Source organism: Leptodactylus fuscus, chromosome 6 (genome assembly GCF_031893055.1).
Source record: "Leptodactylus fuscus isolate aLepFus1 chromosome 6, aLepFus1.hap2, whole genome shotgun sequence".
Lineage (NCBI taxonomy): Eukaryota > Metazoa > Chordata > Amphibia > Anura > Leptodactylidae > Leptodactylus > Leptodactylus fuscus.
Window position 1 is genome coordinate 45,847,290 of NC_134270.1, and position 20,121 is coordinate 45,867,410.

The following is a 20,121-nucleotide window of genomic DNA, read 5'->3' on the forward strand; positions in this document are numbered from 1 at the left end:
GTCCGGTTTTAAAAATCCGGTTTCGCGGCGGAGAGCATAAAACGCTCACGGCCGGACCCGGTCTGACAGCTTTCCGTCTTCTGCATGCAGAAGACGGAAAGCTGAGAACGGAGACCCGAACGCTAGTGTGAACCTAGCGTCATCAGTGTATGATCACTGGATGATACACCTTCCTTGGGTTGTGTCCCACTGAAGTAAAAGTTTAATGAAGCCCCTACATTCAGTATATTGGGGTTTAAACCCCCAGCAATACACATGAAAAGCCTATCCCAAAAATAGCTCTTTAGGAAAAATTCCCCGAAAACCACTTTAGGCTGAGGCCCCACGTTGCGGAAACGCAGCTTTTTTTGTTGCAGATTTTGTTGCGGTTTTTTGAGCCAAAGCCAAGAATGGCTACAAAATGAATGGGAAATATATAGGAAGTCCTTATACTTCTACCATCTTCTCATTCCACTCCTGGGTTTGGCTCAAAAAACCGCAACAAAATTGGTATTCCTTCTCTTATACTGTAAACCACTCTGAAGTTTGGCCAAATTTGTTTTCCCTGGTCAAAAACCATTTTAATGTCATAACCCCTTTAATACGTATTTGGCAAACTCTTCCTTCACATTACTACCTGATGTAAAAGACCATACCCTCACTTACTGTCTCCTTGTAGATTGTAAGCTCTTGCGGGCAGGACGATCTATCCCTCACTTTACCAGCTGGTCACTATGTTATTTGTACAGTATGTGTGTATTGTATGTAATCCCCCATATGTACAACACATAGAATTAATGATGTCATAAAAATAATTAATGATGATGATTAGAATAGTTTCTGCTTTGTACAGTGCAGAACAGGATGCAGTTTCAGTGTGTGTGAATTCTAACCTATAAGAAAGGAAAGAGTTAGCCTTTTATTTGGCGGCTGCCAGTGCTGTGTTAATGGACCATTGCCCCCCAATACAGATCTGCCATTGTCTTTAGAGTGCATGTCCTCCAAGTCTTACTTTTCCACTGTCATCTTATCTTATTGAATTAATGCCTCAAATTATTTTCTGCAAGTACAGATGTTAAAGTTTCGTTACAAGGTCTCGTCACGCATCAGTTCTTCAAAAGTAAAACTCCAGCGACCCAGAAGAGGGTTTTCACACACATCATTAACTTTCATAGTGTTATGCTCCATTAAACTCCAAGTCCCTGTCTACAGGTGGCGGTATCAAGGAGAGCTAATACTTCCCATGTTACCGCTCATGTCTATGGGCTATGGAACTTGTACATTGTTGATTTGTTCTTCAATAGTTTATTTCCTTTTATCGTTATTTAAAAGGGGTTTCTCACAAACGCACATCAATTTGGAGATCATTAAAACTTAAACATTTTTGTAAATATAAGTAATTAAAAATTCTGCAGGGTTTTATAGGTTTTCTCTAACCATCTTAGTGGTGACAGTCTGTTGTCTTGATCAGTTGCCAATGGATATGAGCGTGAAGGCAGGAACTTTCTATGGTCTTGGACTTCTGAGAAACCCAGCCATGATTTCCTTATTGTGGCCGGGTTATCTTCTCATGCCTGATAGCCTGGCGACAATAAAGAAATCATGGCTGGTGCCAGGCCATAGAAAGTTTCTGCATGCATGGTCGTATCCTTTGGCAACAGACCAAGACAACAGGCTGTCGCCATTAAGACGGTTAGAGGAAATTTGTAAAATTCTACAGAATTTTTAAAGGGATTCTATCATTAGAATCCCGTTTTTAGCTAAACCCACTTTGGAATAGCCTTAAGAAAGGCTATTCTTCCCCTACCTTTAGAAGTCTTCTCCGCACCACCATTCGGTATATATTCCCGGTTTCTTCATTATGGTAATGAGTTTTCTGGCAGCACTGGGGGCGTCCCCTGTGCTGCAATAAAACTCTCCAGCGCCGCCGCCTTCTTCTTCTCTGCCTCCACTTCTTCTCTCTTGTTCAGCCACAGGAAAATAGCCAACTGCGCATGTCCGTCGGCCATTTTGCTGTGGCCGAATGGGAGAGGGGGCGACACTTGTCAGAAAAACAGCCATGATTTCCTTATTGTAGTTGCATTATCAGGCAGGGATGCTCCATGTATGAAAAGATAACCTGACCAAGGATCTGGATAAGGAAATCATGGCTGGGTTTCTGACAAGTGCCAGACCACAGAATATAAAAATGTGCAAAGTAAAATGTTTATCCGTATTTAGTAAAACAGACACGTCAGAGCTGATGTTTCCTCTTCCTATAGTAAAATTTATGCAAAAGAAAAACCTAGAAAATCTCCTGTTCTGTAAAGTATTTTTTAGGTGGGTGTTCAGGGAGCCGTGTCATTGTGCATTGATAACTCAGATAGGGGACGCAGATACATTAAAGTTGCGGCCTTTTTATTATCCGGGTCAGTTGGTTCCCGAGGTCAGACCGTTACCATTCATAAGTGCTGGTATTTAATATCACTTTATAAGTTAGAAGACCTCTTTAATATGTTTTGGGGGGTTTTTCAGGCTTTGAAGAGCACACTGGGATTTCCTCTCATCAAATTTGAGGATGCGGTTATTGATGTGGATCCTTACACAAGAGTTCATCCATACGAATCCCGGGAATTCATCATCAATGATGTCCTCAAACACTTTCAAGAGGTGAGCCGTATTCACTTTGTATCTGGGAAACTCCTGTCGGCAGAATACTGTTAGTAATATGGATATTATTCACTGACTACTGGCTGGTGTTAAATTAATGGACAATCCCTTCTTGGGTCCCCTTCTTTGTATAAGCAGACCACAAGGTTTTCCCCTGTTCACACCCGGGAGTGATCACCTGTAACTTGTAGGTAATCCCGGCAGTAAGGGTTTACTTTCCCGGCAGTGCCGCCATCGGGGAAATAAAACATTTTTCCACATCGGTGGGTTGTGTGTGTAACGGATAGGATAGGTCCTCCGAAATAAGAGACACTCTAACCCCTCTACACCCTGGCCAAGAGATGAAGATTCTGGACAGAGAACCCCTCTATTAACTCAGAATTCGCTAATATGGTGTATAAAAATGGTTTTTGGATCATAGCTGGGTCTCTGACAAGTCCTAGGCCATGGACAGTTCCTTCATTGACGGTCATATCCATTGACAACCGTTCAAGACTAGAGATTGTCCCTACTAAATTTGTGAAATTGCTAAAAAAAAATTTATTGATATTTTAAAAAATGCTCAACTTTCTAATTCTCTACTAATTTAAATAAGTTTATGTCCATGGAAAGCCCCTTTAAGGTAAAAAAAATTTCCGACTGTGTTGGAATCTGCATTCGCCTATTATTCAATCTGTAGGATCCCAGAACAAAACCTTTAGGCTCTTGGCATGATTTGTCTCCCCAAGCTCTCCTCTATTTCCCATTAAAATGTCTGAGTACACACTGATCAGCATGTGATGGCGCTGCTGAGTTGTCTGACTAACCTCCTTGTTTTATTGTGTCTCAAAGGAGTTGCTCAGTCAAGCAGCAAAAATTTTGGGCTCTGTAGATTTCCTTGGCAATCCAATGGGCCTGTTGAATGATGTGTCTGAAGGAGTATCCGGTCTTATAAAGTATGGAAATGTTGGCGGCTTAATCCGAAATGTCACACACGGCGTTTCCAACTCTGCTGCAAAGGTACTTGTCTAAGATTTATTTATGGAGGGAGTCACAAGAGATGTCATGTCTGTTTTACTGATCTATATTATAGGGCTTAGGCGTTTGCAAACACAGAATGACTATACTGTATGTGTCATGCCATATGTCATTGTCAGTCCCTGGAAGTACATGAGAGCTCGTGTGTTACAGCTTTACAGAGCAGACCTGAAGCAGAGGATTAATATTTTAGCAGCGCCTTGTAGTGCAGGCCTGTTTAAATATTTAGTATAGTCTGCTATAAGGTAGTGGACATTACGGGAATGGAGACCACAACTGGGAGGGGTAGCAGTAGATGTTGTATATGTGTTCCTATCTTCAAAGAGGTATTTGCATCTTACAAAGTGATGGCTCATCACTAGGCAATATCATTACTTGTCTTCAAAAACCTCTGTTTTTACATTGATTCTTAGAATAATGGGTCCATAGTTCTGCTTTTAGCACTGCGCCCCCTTTCAATTGCAGCAGATAAGCTGTCACGGAATCAGCAGCAGCGTTGCAATCTACTATGGCAGTACTTGATACAAGACTCATTCACGTGCTGAGACCAAATGACTTGTAATTTGGGTTTTAAAGGGGTTGTCCAGAGAGTTTTATACTTAAAGAGGTTGTCCAGGATAAACTGTTAATTAACCCCTAAACTAAACTCCCCCCGCCCCACCTAACTTCTAATTCACATCAATTAAAAATAAATGTATAATTACCCATATCCCTGAAGCCGTCATATGACCACTCCAGGGATGCTGTCTGATAATCCATTGATGTTCCGTTTCAACACTTCTGAAATGGAACGTCACCATCACTCTTCCCCTATCCCCTGGTCTACTTACCAAGCCTTCCTGTGTCCGGGGAATGGGTCCTCTCCCTCTTCCTGTCTTCTAGTAGTGGGCGGAATAGCTTAGCTAGGGAGATAGAGAAAGTGGGAGGGACTATTAATGGGCAGGATCAATAAACTTAATGAGCTAGTTGATGGAAGCGGCTAGTAAATGGGCAGGGTCGTTAGTTAGTGAGAGTGGGAGGGGCTAGGCTTAGTGACACAGGCAGGGTGGAAGGGGCTAGGCTAGTGAGACAGAGGGTTTTGTAATGGAGTTAGACAGGAGAAGGAGTCATTGACATCACATTTTGATCAGTCAGGTTTTAACAGATGCGACTTATGGATGCTAAAGACAGATGTAAACTTGGCCATTGGTTCATGTTCAATAAATCAATGATCCGCTTTTTTGTAGGACACAAAAGTGTAATATGTCCTGCACAGAAATATATATATATGTCCCCAACACAGACCTTATACCTGTGTCTGGCAGATGTCTGAGTGGCAGTCATAAGAGTAGCACGGTTATCTTCATCTCCTTCATCAGGCTCCTTCTGAGGAGAAACAGGACATCCTGTAGAATTCCCTCTAGGTTTCTTGGCCAGTCCTTATCCCTAATCCTCATCAGTCTGGTATTCCATTGTGGACTGTGTATAATATGTGGTGAGACTGGTGTGACGGCATCAAAGATATGCCTCGAAAAGATGAGCCTTGCAAAACTACAGATCCAGCTTTATATTGGAACTTTCCACCCGCTGTAGTTGGCAATAAAGTATTAAGTATTAATAAAATATAAAGTGTAGTGCATTGTGCCCTAGCATTGCCCTAGCCTGCACATACACCGTAAGATCCTCACTACTCTCTGTGGTTAGTGACACTCGTTCTTATCCAATGTCAGTCTGTTTAACCAGTCTACCAGAGGATCCTACAGCAGGCTCAGATACAAAGCCCTAAAGTTTCAGACCCCATTTGGTGATGTCTTTAGAGCCATTCAAAGGGCACTAGAAATCTCATTCTGCAGTATTGAGCTCAGTACTGAATGGAATGGCAAGTTCAGCCTAGTCAAATGATGTATAAGCTGCTCAAAGCTGTAACAATGCATTTACCTGACAAGAATCTGCTTAACAAATCATATGCCAAATACTTGCATGTCAAATTTATGTACAAAGATAGCCAAGATGATTGTCTAGAAAATCATGGTTGTCACGTAGTGGATGGTGAAATATGGAGCCTGAAAGTCAAAAGTTCAGTTTTTTTACTTTTGCTTGTCAGTGTATTTCTACTACAAACCTTTAAACCCAGTTGGACTTTGTTTACTTGGTTGGGGCAATGACGCATACCTCCCAACTTTTGAAGAACTGAAAGAGGGACAAAATGTGCGGCGCGCGTCGTGGCAAATTTAGCCCCACCCACTTTTGTGTTGACTCCGCCCACTCGTTAATTTTTCATGTGCCCGCACACAGTATAATCCTCCTACAGTCACCCGTAAATTATATGTCCCCCTTTATCTCTCCCCCAGTTTCATATACACCCTTCATCTTCCCCCAGTTTTATGTCCCCCTTCCATCTCTGCCCCCAGATTCATGTCCCCACATCTCTGCCCCCAGTTTCATGTCCCCTCCATCTCTGCCCTCAGATTCATGTCCCCCATCTCTGCCCCCAGATTCATGTCCCCCCATCTCTGCCCCCAGATTGTCTCTGCCCCCAGATTCATGTCCCTTCCCTACATCTCTGCCCCCAGTGTCATGCCGTCCTCTCCTTCATCTGCCCCGATTCACGTTCCACCTCCACATTACACTTACCTTCTCCTCTGCTCCCTCGCCACTCTCTGCGCGCCTCTCTCTCTGACACATATGCGGCTGAAGCATGGAGCTGACATAGGTCAGCTCCTCGCTTCGCCGCTGCGTGTCTCTCTCGCTGACACATATGTCAGCAGCAGCCGCATATGTGTCAGCGAGAGAGACACGCAGCGGCGAAGCGAGGAGCTGACCTATGTCAGCTCCATGCTTCAGCCGCATATGTGTCAGCGAGAGACACGCAGCGGCGAAGCGAGGAGCTGACCTGTTTCAGCTCCTTCCTTCAGCCGCATGTGTCAGCGAGAGAGGTGTGCAGCGGCGAAGCGAGGAGCTCACCTGTGTCAGCTCCTTGCTTCAGCCGCGTATGTGTTCAACTCAGATCAGCGTCCTCTGGACGCCGATCTGAGTTGAAATCGGGACATACCTCCCTCCAATCGGGACCGCGGGACATGTCACCCAAATCGTGAATGTCCCGCGGAAATCGGGATGGTTGGGAGGTATGATGACGTGTCTTGTTCACATGATTACTGCAGCCACATGATCATGAACTTGAGTTTCGGTGAACGTGTGGATAGATGGACATGTCAATTTGGTCCAGTTTTATTCTTTTTCTATAGGAAAACTTCTTTAAAGAAGACCTTTCACCACTTTTGGGCACATGCAGTGTTATATACTGCCAGAAAGCCGACAGTGCGCTGAATTCAGCGCACTGTCGGCTTTCCCGATCTGTGCCCGGTGTACAGAGCTTACGGTGCCAGTACCGTAGTGCTCTATGGTCAGAAGGGCGTTTCTGACCATTAGCCAGAGACGTCCTTCTGCCTCGCGGCGCCTATCGCGCTGTGCTGTGGAGCCGGGAGGAACGCCCCCTCCCTCTGCTCACACAGCTCGTCCATAGACGAGTATTATCAGGAGAGGGAGGGGGCGTTCCTCCCTGCTCCACATCACAGCGCGTTAGGCGCCGTGAGGCAGAAGGACGTCTCTGGCTAATGGTCAGAAACGCCCTTCTGACCATAGAGCACTACGGTACCGGCACCGTAAGCTCTGTACACCGGGCACAGATCGGGAAAGCCGATAGTGCGCTGAATTCAGCGCACTGTCGGCTTTCTGGCAGTATATAACACTGCATGTGCCCAAAAGTGGTGAAAGGTCCTCTTTAAATGATAACATTCCTATTGTTGGCACTAGAGAGAGCTTTCCTGTAATAATACAATGTGGGGCACATTTCTCCATACTGTCTATCTTTGCAATGTTTCTAGAAGCTCCAAAATTCTGGCTCACCATGAGACGAATATTTGGCGTAAGATATAACGGTATAACATAACTAGACAAAAATCATCCCTCGCTTATTTAGACAAATATGTGGCGCACAACAGGAATTTTTGGCGCATGATGAAAATTGTCGTAAATTCTTTACACCATTTTAAACGTAATCTACTTTGTGCAGGAAATCTGCGCCTTATTCGTTCTTTTCTGTTTCATAAATGTGCCGTAAAGTGAGACACTTTTAAACCATGCCCATTCTGTTTTAAACCACTCCTATTCTGTTCCAAACCACGCCAATTCTGGTGCTCATTTTTGAAAAGTGTCTAGCCTGTCGTATTTTTATTTTCTTTCTTGTGCATACTATTCAGTATTGTCGTAAATGTTGTGCATTACTTTGGCGCAAATATAGTCAGACAGTTGTCAGACTTGGACTGATAGATTTGCTCCTGTATGCAGTGAGCATGTCAGCGCCACCTTCTGGTGAAATAAGGCAGACTGAATTCAAATGGCTAGATGTTTGATTTGCAAATGAGATTGAGCAAAACTTCCTAACATAGTTGAATGACGAAAACCGTGCTAGTCCTGTAGTCCATGAAGTTCCAACGCAGAAGTGATATCCCCTGCCCCCTGTATGGCTGATGTGCTAGAAGGGGCTAGCTGTACTTCTCAGGTTTTTAGGTTAGCCTTCCGCAGCCTATATCAACTGTAATGGAGAAGAGGGGTTACTTAGGCAATGAATCAGGCAGCCAGACCTTTTCTAGTACATTGGTGACACAGAGTCCGAGGGAGGTCTCCGCTGTGTGGACTGCGGGCACCAGTACTGAAATTGTGACACTGGTGCAGCTTTTATAACTGAACTACTGGTATATTACTAAGGTTTATTACATTACATTTGTCCCAGGAAAACCTCTTCCGTTACTCCGTTTTTATGCCCCATAGAAGTGTTGAGCAGCAGATGATTTACTACTTATTCTGACGTTTGCTTTTCATGTAATTTTTTGGTCTTTTACCGTAGCTTTTTTGCTTTTTCGCCTCAACCACATCTCCTTAAAATTTTTTTTCCTTTAAACAGGATCTATAAATAAGCCTTGTCATTTTTAAGACCTTCAGGCACCATCTATTCACGAAGAAACCAATGTGCCGTAAATGGTATTGTCCCCGGTTTTGGAGGGTTTTATCATGAGAAGCAGATTTCTGTCGAGTTGCCCTGGTTTCGCTTATTCGCTCTTTATTCCCTGTAACTTTTAAAGACCTAAAGACTCTTAAAAAGTCTGCATGAGTTGGAAGCGTAAGCTGTTTATGAGTTGTATCTGGTTTGGCCATTTTATGGCTTTTTCGTTTTATAGTGCTGTTGTTTGTGCCGGTAATGGCTTTTCCATGTATCGGAGAGCACGCAGTGGGTAAAATGCCTTCTCTAAAGTGAAGAGGTTCGGCGTATTTAAATTGGCATACAGCGGCAGGTTAAATAAAGTTCAGCCTGCTTGGATTTAGCTGCGCTGTCTCCCTCTTCTGTTCTGCTATTATGTCTTCACATTTTTCTGTTTTCCACTTGGATCCTCATCAGTCAATGGGGATGAGTCACTTTTTTTGGGATCCAGTCTTTTTGCCTTTGTTTTTGCTCTGTCCGTCATCGATCAGAAGGATAAAACCTTCAGTATTTTACCATTCGAGATGTGTCGGATAGTTATTCTGAGAAGCAGGATCAATGCAGCTGAGCGTCCAATGCTTCCGGACAGATCTCTGTATGGAAAGGGACATAAATAGATATTTATTCACTTTGGCTTCATGGTTGCTGCTTTGATTTCTAAAAGGTGAAATGGAGCGTCTTAAAGGGATTCTGTTATTAAAATTGTATTTTTCTGCCTAACACGTCGGAATAGCCTTAAGAAAGGCTAGTCTTCTCCTACCTTTAGATGTCTTCTCCGCGCCGCCGTTCAGTAGAAATCCCAGTTTCCGTCAGTATGCAAATGAATTCTCTTGCAGCGCTGGGGGCGGGCCCCAGCGCTCAAACAGCACTAGGGACGTCCCCAATTCTGCGAGAGAACTCTCCAGCGCCGCCTCCATCTTCGTCTGGAACTGCCTCTCTTTGCCTCTTCTTCCAGCGCTGAGTTCAAATTGCACATGCCCGCTGGCCACAGTATTATTATTTTTATTATTTATTATGGTTACTTATATAGCGCCATCATATTTCGCAGCGCTTTACAGACATTGACAGTCACTGTCCCATATAGGGCTCACAATCTAAATTCCCTATCAGTATGTCTTTGGTGTGTGGGAGGAAACCGGAGTACCCGCAGGAAACCCACGCAAACACGGGGAGAACATACAAACTCCAGTGTAAGCGGCCATTTTCTTGTGGCCGACGTACATGCGCAGTCAGCTTCGCCCGAAGCCTAGAAGTTTGAACCCAGCTCTGGAAGAAGACGCGACGAGAGGCCATTCCAGACAAAGATGAAGGCGTCGCTGGAGATTTCTCTCGCATCATTGGCGACGCCCCCAGTGTTCTTTGAGTGCTGGGGCCCGCCCCCAGTGCTGTGAGAGAACTAATTTGCATACAGACGAAAACCAGGATTTCTACCAAACGGCAGCCCGGAGAAGAATAGCCTTTCCTAAGGCTATTCCGAGGTGGTAGGCAGAAAAAATATAATTTTAATGATAGAATCCCTTTAAAGGCAGTCTTTCACCAGAACCCGGTATATCAACCCATCCCTGTAGATATTGTAGACAGGTTAGGGCACTTGAATTATATAATGTGTCCCCTTCATGAATCGGTGCCTCCATTTCCAATAAATTGCAATTTTTGTCAATATTGGCAAATAAGCTGTTTGTAGAAGTGAGGATGTTGCCACTTACCTGTTTGGAGCAATGACAATGCCCTTGTTGCTCCAAAGTTCTCATTAACACTGATATCTCAGCAATGGAGCGGGTTAATACGCTTTGATTCAGGTGACGCTAACCTATCTGTGGGCTGGGTTGAGGTGCTATGTCCTGGTGAGACACTCCCTTTAAAGGGATTTTAGCATTAGAATTCCCTTTTTTAACGAAGTACACATCGGAATAGCCTTAAGAAAGGCTATTCTTCTCTTACCTTTATTATTCTGATCCGCACCGCTGTTCCTGAGAAATTTCTTCTTTCTTCCTTATGTAAATGAGTTTTCAGACTGCACTGGGGGTGTCCTCTATGCTTTCCAAAAACTCTTCAGCGACGCTTCTGTCTTCTTCTCCAGACTGCCTCTTCTCCCTTGTCATCATCGCATCTTTATCCAAAAGCGCCGACTGCACATGTCCGTCGGCCATTTTCCTGTGGCCAAACGAGAGAGGCCACAGGAAAATGGACATGCATAGTTGGTGCTTTTGGATGAAGACGCGACGGTGATGCAAGAGAAGAGGCGGAGAAGAAAATGGGCACTCTGTCCCAGCATTTTCGTCAGGGCTGTGGAGATGGACTTCAGCTTCAAAATAAAACAATTAGTTATTAATTGATTAACTGGTCATTAATTGAATTCATTGTATGCATAGTTTGTTGTATATTTACTTTAATGAGAATTCGATCACTGACTTTTTTTTATTTTCTGAATTAGAGGAGCTTTATTGCTTGTGGTCAGCCATTTATAGAAGCCAGAGTCGGGATGTCTTAGGCAATGTCAGTGGTTTGGCTTACCAACTACACAACGCCGGCCATGACATCTACTATAAACATGAATTTACCACTTGTGAATGGAAATGTAGAATTTGTTATATTGACTCGTTGGGAATATCTTGGTCCCTGACACCACTCGTGCTGGCCGCTATATCATTGCACCGCCCAGTGCATTGCGAGACAATGATAGCCGACAAGGTCTTCGCAAGGGTTAGATTGGTAAGAAACCTGGTGCCATTTTATGATTCTGATGATTTGGAGATTTCTTGCAGTATGAAAGGGGAAAAGGGGTTCATCGCTGCAAGATATTGTTTCATATTAGAAGCTGAGAGCGTTAAGTGTGACTAAGGAGATTATAAGATAACTGATCTTTCATGTGTCTCATGCAGAGCGAATTAACATCTGTTCAGATATCCAGGATTAGATCCATTTGGGGCAAAGTATCCCTCGATTATGTTCAATGGAATGTATAGCATTTCATTTTTCGCGCAGCAGAAGGTGTATGTTAAAGCAACAATTCTGCATCTGTGGATGTGGCTTAGCCGCCTCTTCATGGTTCACGCTACTCATTCATAGTTTACTGTAGGAGCAGAATTTTTTCCGGCCATTCATATTATTTCAGTCGATAAATTTTTATTTTATGTCTTTCTATCATGTGCTGGAATTTTTAATTTGGTAGAGTTTCATGATAGTCCCGCAACACTCTCTATATAATCTGGCACAATAATTTGTTGTCCATAGTGACTGCGCTCCACCAAGTGTCCCCATGGACAAAACAAGTTTGTCATTGGTGATCCCATGTTATTTGCATTATTTGTGAAAACAATTCCCCCTCTTGCACCCCTGCTTGGTTCACACTACCATTTTTAATGTCTGCTTCTCATAGTGGGAATGGACGCAGATGGAAGGGACTTAAAGGGATCCTATCATACAAACACTTTTTTTTCTCATTAACATGTCGGTATAGTCTTAAGAAAGGCTATTCTTCTCTTACCTTTCTTTGTCATCTCCGCGCCGCTGTTCCGTAGGAATCCCGGTTTTTGATGGTATACAAATGAGTTCTCTCTCCAGTGTTGCCTCCATCTTAGTCAGCAACGTCCTCTTCTTCCAGCGCAGGTTTCAAACTTCTAGGCCTTGGGCAGAGCAGACTGCGCATGCCCACAGGCCACAAGAAAATGGGCGCTTACAATACTGTGTTAGCAGCCATTTTCTTGTGGCCTGTGGGCATGTGCAGTCTGCTCTGCCCGAGACCTAGAAGTCTGAAACCTGCGCCAGAAGAGGAGGATGAAGAGTCATTGCTGACAAAGATAGAGGCGGCGCTGGAGAGAATTTTCTCGCAGCATTGGGGACGCCCCCTGTCCTGCGAGAGAACTCATTTGTATACCGACAAAAACCGGGATTCCTACGAAACGGCGGCACAGAGAAGACAACGAAAAGTAGGAGAAGAATAGCCCTTCTTAAGGCTATTCCGACGTGTTAATGAGAAAATAAAGCGTTTGTATGATCGGATCCCTTTAATGTCCATTGCTCTCCTTAGACGTATGAGTGTGATGGGCATTCATAATGGTTGTGGAAACATCCTCTGAGGTGGTCATAGATATACGATGATATACATCATGTACAGTCAGATCACGCAGGCATGCACGTATATGTCTGTTTAGCCATGATAACAATTCCTATTCATGCCAAAAGAAACAAAAAGATGTATAACTTGTATGGCTTTGAGCTGAAAGGACACGTATTCATCGCCAGTCTTTACATGTAACTATTCACTGACCATAGCTGGCAATAAACTGGTGTAAAAGATATTACATTTAGTGGAATTCCCTTGTTACTGTCACTTTCCGGAAAGAGCCTGGGAGGCACAAAAGCGCCAGTTGCGCCAAACCCAAGGTTTGTGACTTATCTATGTAAGAAATCTGACATTGAATAAAAAATCTGGCCCACTTTATATCCAGGGTTTATTTATACACTACAAGTGTTGTATATGATTTGGCGTGGCATTTTGGTTTGACGTCTGGCTTCCTCTACTGAAGATTTCATCTGCATTGCTTACAATGTAGGGGTTGTGTTAAGAAACGCCTTACTGTGGTTTATGGCTCCATACTAGTTGGTTTGGTCTAGGGCCACACTTCTACTGAGCTCAAATCCTGTTCACTGTCTATTTTGAAGCTTTTGGGCGGCCCAGACTTTTCCTATTACCTAAACACCCAGTGGTTTGAAATTGCTTCACCAATCGTACATTTACCAGATTTATTCAGAAAGTTTTGCTGTGCTCTCACAACAGACCCAGTTCTTGCAAATTCTAAGCGCCCCTTCTTTTGTCACACTAAGTTAACACATTTCGCATTTGGCTATTGAAAAAATGAAAGCTGAGCTATACATCACAGTGGAGTACATGGTACTATACATATCAGTGGAGTAGTATATGGTACTATACGTCTCAGTGGAGTAGTACATGGTACTATACGTCTCAGTGGAGTAGTACATGGTACTATACGTCTCAGTGGAGTAGTACATGGTACTATATGTATCAGTGGAGTAGTGTATGGTACTATACGTCTCAGTGGAGTAGTACATGGTACTATACGTCACAGTGGAGTAGTACATGGTACTATACGTCTCAGTGGAGTAGTACATGGTACTATACGTCTCAGTGGAGTAGTACATGGTACTATACGTCTCAGTGGAGTAGTACATGGTACTATACGTCTCAGTGGAGTAGTACATGGTACTATACGTCTCAGTGGAGTAGTGTATGGTACTATACGTATCAGTGGAGTAGTACATGGTACTATACGTCACAGTGGAGTAGTACATGGTACTATACGTCTCAGTGGAGTAGTACATGGTACTATACATCTCAGTGGAGTAGTACATGGTACTATACGTCTCAGTGGAGTAGTGTATGGTAAAATATGTCTCGGTGGAGTAGTACATGGTACTATACGTCTCAGTGGAGTAGTACATGGTACTATACGTCTCAGTGGAGTAGTACATGGTACTATACGTCTCAGTGGAGTAGTACATGGTACTATACGTCTCAGTGGAGTAGTGTATGGTAAAATATGTCTCGGTGGAGTAGTACATGGTACTATACGTCTCAGTGGAGTAGTACATGGTACTATACGTCTCAGTGGAGTAGTGTATGGTAAAATATGTCTCGGTGGAGTAGTACATGGTACTATACGTCTCAGTGGAGTAGTACATGGTACTATACGTCTCAGTGGAGTAGTACATGGTACTATACGTCTCAGTGGAGTAGTACATGGTACTATACGTCTCAGTGGAGTAGTACATGGTACTATACGTCTCAGTGGAGTAGTACATGGTACTATACGTCTCAGTGGAGTAGTACATGGTACTATACGTCTCAGTGGAGTAGTGTATGGTACTTTATGTCTCGGTGGAGTAGTACATGGTACTATACGTCTCAGTGGAGTAGTGTATGGTACTATACGTCTCAGTGGAGTAGTACATGGTACTATACGTCTCAGTGGAGTAGTACATGGTACTATACGTCTCAGTGGAGTAGTGTATGGTAAAATATGTCTCGGTGGAGTAGTACATGGTACTATACGTATCAGTGGAGTAGTACATGGTACTATACGTCTCAGTGGAGTAGTACATGGTACTATACGTCGCAGTGGAGTAGTACATGGTACTATACGTCTCAGTGGAGTAGTACATGGTACTATACGTCTCAGTGGAGTAGTACATGGTACTATACATCTCAGTGGAGTAGTACATGGTACTATACGTCTCAGTGGAGTAGTACATGGTACTATACGTCTCAGTGGAGTAGTGTATGGTACTATACGTATCAGTGGAGTAGTACATGGTACTATACGTCACAGTGGAGTAGTACATGGTACTATACGTCTCAGTGGAGTAGTACATGGTACTATACGTCTCAGTGGAGTAGTGTATGGTAAAATATGTCTCGGTGGAGTAGTACATGGTACTATACGTCTCAGTGGAGTAGTACATGGTACTATACGTCTCAGTGGAGTAGTACATGGTACTATACGTCTCAGTGGAGTAGTACATGGTACTATACGTCTCAGTGGAGTAGTACATGGTACGATACGTCTCAGTGGAGTAGTACATGGTACTATACGTATCAGTGGAGTAGTGTATGGTACAATATGTCTCGGTGGAGTAGTACATGGTACTATACGTCTCAGTGGAGTAGTACATGGTACTATACGTCTCAGTGGAGTAGTGTATGGTACTATACGTCTCAGTGGAGTAGTACATGGTACTATACGTCTCAGTGGAGTAGTACATGGTACTATACGTCTCAGTGGAGTAGTACATGGTACTATACGTCTCAGTGGAGTAGTACATGGTACTATACGTCTCAGTGGAGTAGTGTATGGTACAATATGTCTCGGTGGAGTAGTACATGGTACTATACATCTCAGTGGAGTAGTACATGGTACTATACGTCTCAGTGGAGTAGTACATGGTACTATACGTCTCAGTGGAGTAGTACATGGTACTATACGTCTCAGTGGAGTAGTACATGGTACGATACGTCTCAGTGGAGTAGTACATGGTACTATACGTATCAGTGGAGTAGTGTATGGTACAATATGTCTCGGTGGAGTAGTACATGGTACTATACGTCTCAGTGGAGTAGTACATGGTACTATACGTCTCAGTGGAGTAGTGTATGGTACTATACGTCTCAGTGGAGTAGTACATGGTACTATACGTCTCAGTGGAGTAGTACATGGTACTATACGTCTCAGTGGAGTAGTGTATGGTACTTTATGTCTCGGTGGAGTAGTACATGGTACTATACGTCTCAGTGGAGTAGTGTATGGTACTATACGTCTCAGTGGAGTAGTACATGGTACTATACGTCTCAGTGGAGTAGTACATGGTACTATACGTCTCAGTGGAGTAGTGTATGGTAAAATATGTCTCGGTGGAGTAGTACATGGTACTATACGTATCAGTGGAGTAGTATATGGTACTATACGTCTCAGTGGAGTAGTACATGGTACTATACGTCTCAGTGGAGTAGTACATGGTACTATACGTCTCAGTGGAGTAGTGTATGGTACTATACGTCTCAGTGGAGTAGTGTATGGTACTTTATGTCTCGGTGGAGTAGTACATGGTACTATACGTCTCAGTGGAGTAGTGTATGGTACTTTATGTCTCGGTGGAGTAGTACATGGTACTATACGTCTCAGTGGAGTAGTGCATGGTCCTATACATTTCAGTTTAATAACACATTTTTGCCATGCCAGTAATCCAGAGGTTTTCCATTAACTTGCTATTAGATTGTAGGTGAATAGTACCTTGTGCTAGGCATTACTGCAAATACAAACGCATGCAATGAAAAAAACATAAAAACATGTGACCCCAACCTAGTAATCCAAAAAACTCCCGTCCCCCACTGTTTACTAAACAGGTGCAGTTGTCTGAACCGTGTTTCCCTCCTTGTCATGTACAATAACACTATCTTCACTTTTATACCTTTATTCTATTATCTGTATCCAACCTGTAAATTGCAGCTCACCCTTATGGTGGGACTGGTAAAGGATCCCCCCCCCCCCTCCCAGTGACAAGGGTTAATTGCAGGAAATGTTGCAGCCCCTCCATGTATGCGGGGAGACCAGCAGGCCCCGATTACATAAATAACATTCAGGACAAATCTGCATTGGGAGGCGTAATAGAACCAATGCTTTGTCTGCTAATAAAACTATTTTGCAGACAAGTAAGCGAAGTGTCGCTGTCAGGAACTATTACCCTACGCCTGGGGCTTCTGTGGGTTAGGAAGGGGGGTAAAGGCAGGGGTAGTAAGGGCAGCTGCGGAGCGCCATGGGTTAATGTGTCTGGCTCTGGTGAAAGTTATCTGCTAGGAGTATTAGTTGTGTTTAATAAAGCGCAGTTGCCCTCTCCATGAACCCATCGTGACTCTACAGTTGGGGTCATTCCAAGTTCAGGCTTTGGACTTTTGACTGCCTTCTGTGTATGTGAAAACAGTCCGCAGCTCCTGCAGGGATCACTTATTCAGCCTGTAACACAAAACTATTGCCAGCGGGCACCTGCTGGGAGCACTTCACAGGAGGTCCATGGGGGGAAGCTACCAAACTGACAGATAAGACCAGCAGGGGGGGCTCCTCTATGGGATAAGGGGGCTAATCAAGGCCTCATTGTCTGGCCCAACAATAGGATGTCAGCTAATTAATGGGGCTCTAATTAGTGCTGATAACGTGGAGATAAAGTCACTCAGCCCCAAAACCAGGTCTTTTTTCTTTTTTGTTTGTAAAGTTGGGTCAAATTTGAATCTTTTGTCTCCCTGCTCTCATCTCCATTATACCTATACGCTAAGCATATCCAATCCGTCTCAGAATATAGCAAAAAGACGCACTTACATTGGGGCCAGATGTGCCAGGATAGCTTTATTGCTGTACTAGATAGTAGACTACACTATTCCAAACAATGCAGGGCATTGCTATAGAGGGTGCAGCGGTAGACGTTTGCATCTTGAGTGGGCCCCAAAGGTCCTTCTGTTGCAGAAAATACACTGTCATTCTCAGTGGCATTAGGTAGGTAGAAGCCCCATTTTGCACTGGGGCTCAGAATCTTCAAGTGCTTCTGAAATTGTGGTATAGTGTAGTCATTTTGTAAGGGGAATGTATGACAGATGCATTTCACTATGTGCAATATACAGCGGGGTGTATATGCCTCAGAAGGAAGGCTCCAAGAGGCCAAAAATATGGGTGACCTATCCTAAAGAAAGATCACAAATATCAGATCAGTGGGGGACTCCCGACGCCCCCATCGTACAGCTTCATTGTGTATCTGATACACGCAGAGCAGAAATGTACTTACTATGTATGCTGTATTTTTATCGATGTCATGGAGGGGTGCATCCTCTTTATGTCATTGATGAGAGTGGACCTTGCCCATCCATTTATTATATCAAATAACATTTATTTGAACGGTCGCCATGTAGGACTATAAATGTATTGGTGACTGCAACTTCTTCAGGAGTTTTCTGGGTTCTTCAATTGCCCGTCCTTAGTCATTTAGCTTGTCACTGGCTTCATTTCAGAGAATGGTCCTCTTCATGAGTCAATCCCTTTAATAGTATTATATGAAACACTCCAGTGTTGCTGCTATACCTGGATGCAACCCAAGCGTCTCTAGTGATGATTAGAAAGATGGCGCAGTGGCTCACTAGTTAGCACTTCAGCTTTACAGCGCTGGAGTCCTGGGTTCAAATCAAACCAAGGACAACATCTCCAAGGAGTTTGTATGTTCTCCCCGTGTTTGTGTGGATTTCCTCTCATACTCCAAAGGCAAAAAAAAGTGATGACTAGAGTGCTGTAATAATTTCTCACACTGGTGTGGCTATCAGAGTTAATCTATCCTAAGGATACATCCGTGTTCAAGTCCTGGATTGTATCAACTCAACCAAATGAAAAGTTGGTACAACCTGCAGCTTTCGGCTACTTTGACCCTATGCATAGTCCTATCCTACTAAACTTATAAATGTGAACGTTTGTGTGTTTTGAATGTTTGTTCCTTAATCACAGCCAAACGGCTGAACGGATTTGGCTGAGATTTCACACATACATAGATTTTCACCAGGAAGGAAACATAGGCTACTTCATATGCAGTACACTCCATCGAAATCCCGACCGCCACCAGCAAAAGTATGCTCCGGCTCTGCTGCAGGACCTGAGATGATGTCATCACAGGTCTTTCAGCCGGGCTCTGATTGGTTTGCGGCAATCTGTGGGCAGGCCGAAGGAGAAGCAGCGCGGCCCGATACATTCGCAGCATTGTGTGATTGGAGAACATGACGGCTGGTCGCAGCTCTGGAGTGACGCTACCATGCCATCTGGCTGTGCAGGGCTCGACAAGTTCAACAGCGGTAGAGAGTTTGCGCCCCTGAGAAGATGGTGCATACTCACAGCTCATGGGGCAATGCTGATGCGCGGCCTGACTCTACGGGGGACAACACGTCAATCGGGTGTGCCGGCTGTGTGAGTACACCGAGGGATTGTGGGGTGCTGGTCCGTGGGGCCAACCGTGGGGCCGACAAGGCGTTTAAGGGGCCTGGGGAGCACACGGGAGATGGTTTTAGGGGGACAGAGGGGTGCCCGGGGCAGGGAGGGCACGGGGGAGGGGTTTGGGGGGCGCACAAGATGGCTTAGAGTGGCCCAGGGAAAGTACGGGGCTGTGTAGTAGGTGACCCATGGGGGAGGAGTGTATGGTGTGCCGCGCGGGAGAGGTGGGCGCGAAAGATAACTTTGAGGGTGGGCAGCAGGGCCGCGGGTGCATCGTCCCCCACCAACGACCCGTGGACGAAGTCATGGGCAAATGCTAGTGAGTTATATGTACCTAGCCAGATCCTAAAAATGGCCATACACATTAGATGAACATGGGCTAAATCCAGTAACCATCTAAAGTTTATGGGGAAGTCTTGACTGTCCCGACGGCAGAAGTAAGTGGATCTCCTCTGTTGGATTTTGGCATGCCCAGTTCTATTTCTCATCAGAGGTAAGCTGCTACCAGAGGTGACTGACAGCGGCTTATTCTCTTCTCCCTATTAGGAATACTATGTACACTTGTGAGGAATAGTTGTCTGCTGAACTATTGTATTTAACATTTCCTAAACCAGTTTCAGAGCAACTGCCTTATCTATAAAATGTCTCAAAGGTTATAACATCTATAATTATTAGGTCTGTACAGTAGAATAGCCCGGTTAGTTATAGGTTGCTAGTCACATGTCCATTTGGTAGATGGTATTGATCTTTGCTGCTTACTGGGGGAAAAGTACTGTATAATAAGGCACAGACCCGGAAGCAGAGAACTGTTCTGTGTGTAGTGCTGAGTTACTGCAGGAATCTGCTTCTTGCACTGTCCTCTGTATAGCGGTTGCGGAGAGCAGCTGATCAGCTTTGGTTCCGGGTGGTATCAATATCATTTGTCCA

At 44.2% G+C, this 20,121-nt stretch overlaps 1 protein-coding gene across 1 annotated transcript in view; it reads left to right on the forward strand.

Moving 5' to 3' along the window:
- VPS13D (vacuolar protein sorting 13 homolog D) overlaps positions 1–20,121 on the forward strand; it is a 177,634-nt gene that overhangs the window by 92,558 nt on the left and 64,955 nt on the right. The window contains exons 65-66 of the mRNA XM_075279845.1: positions 2,494–2,628; positions 3,460–3,627. Coding sequence (XP_075135946.1) covers positions 2,494–2,628; positions 3,460–3,627 — 303 coding nt within the window. The remainder of the gene's footprint in view (positions 1–2,493; positions 2,629–3,459; positions 3,628–20,121) is intronic.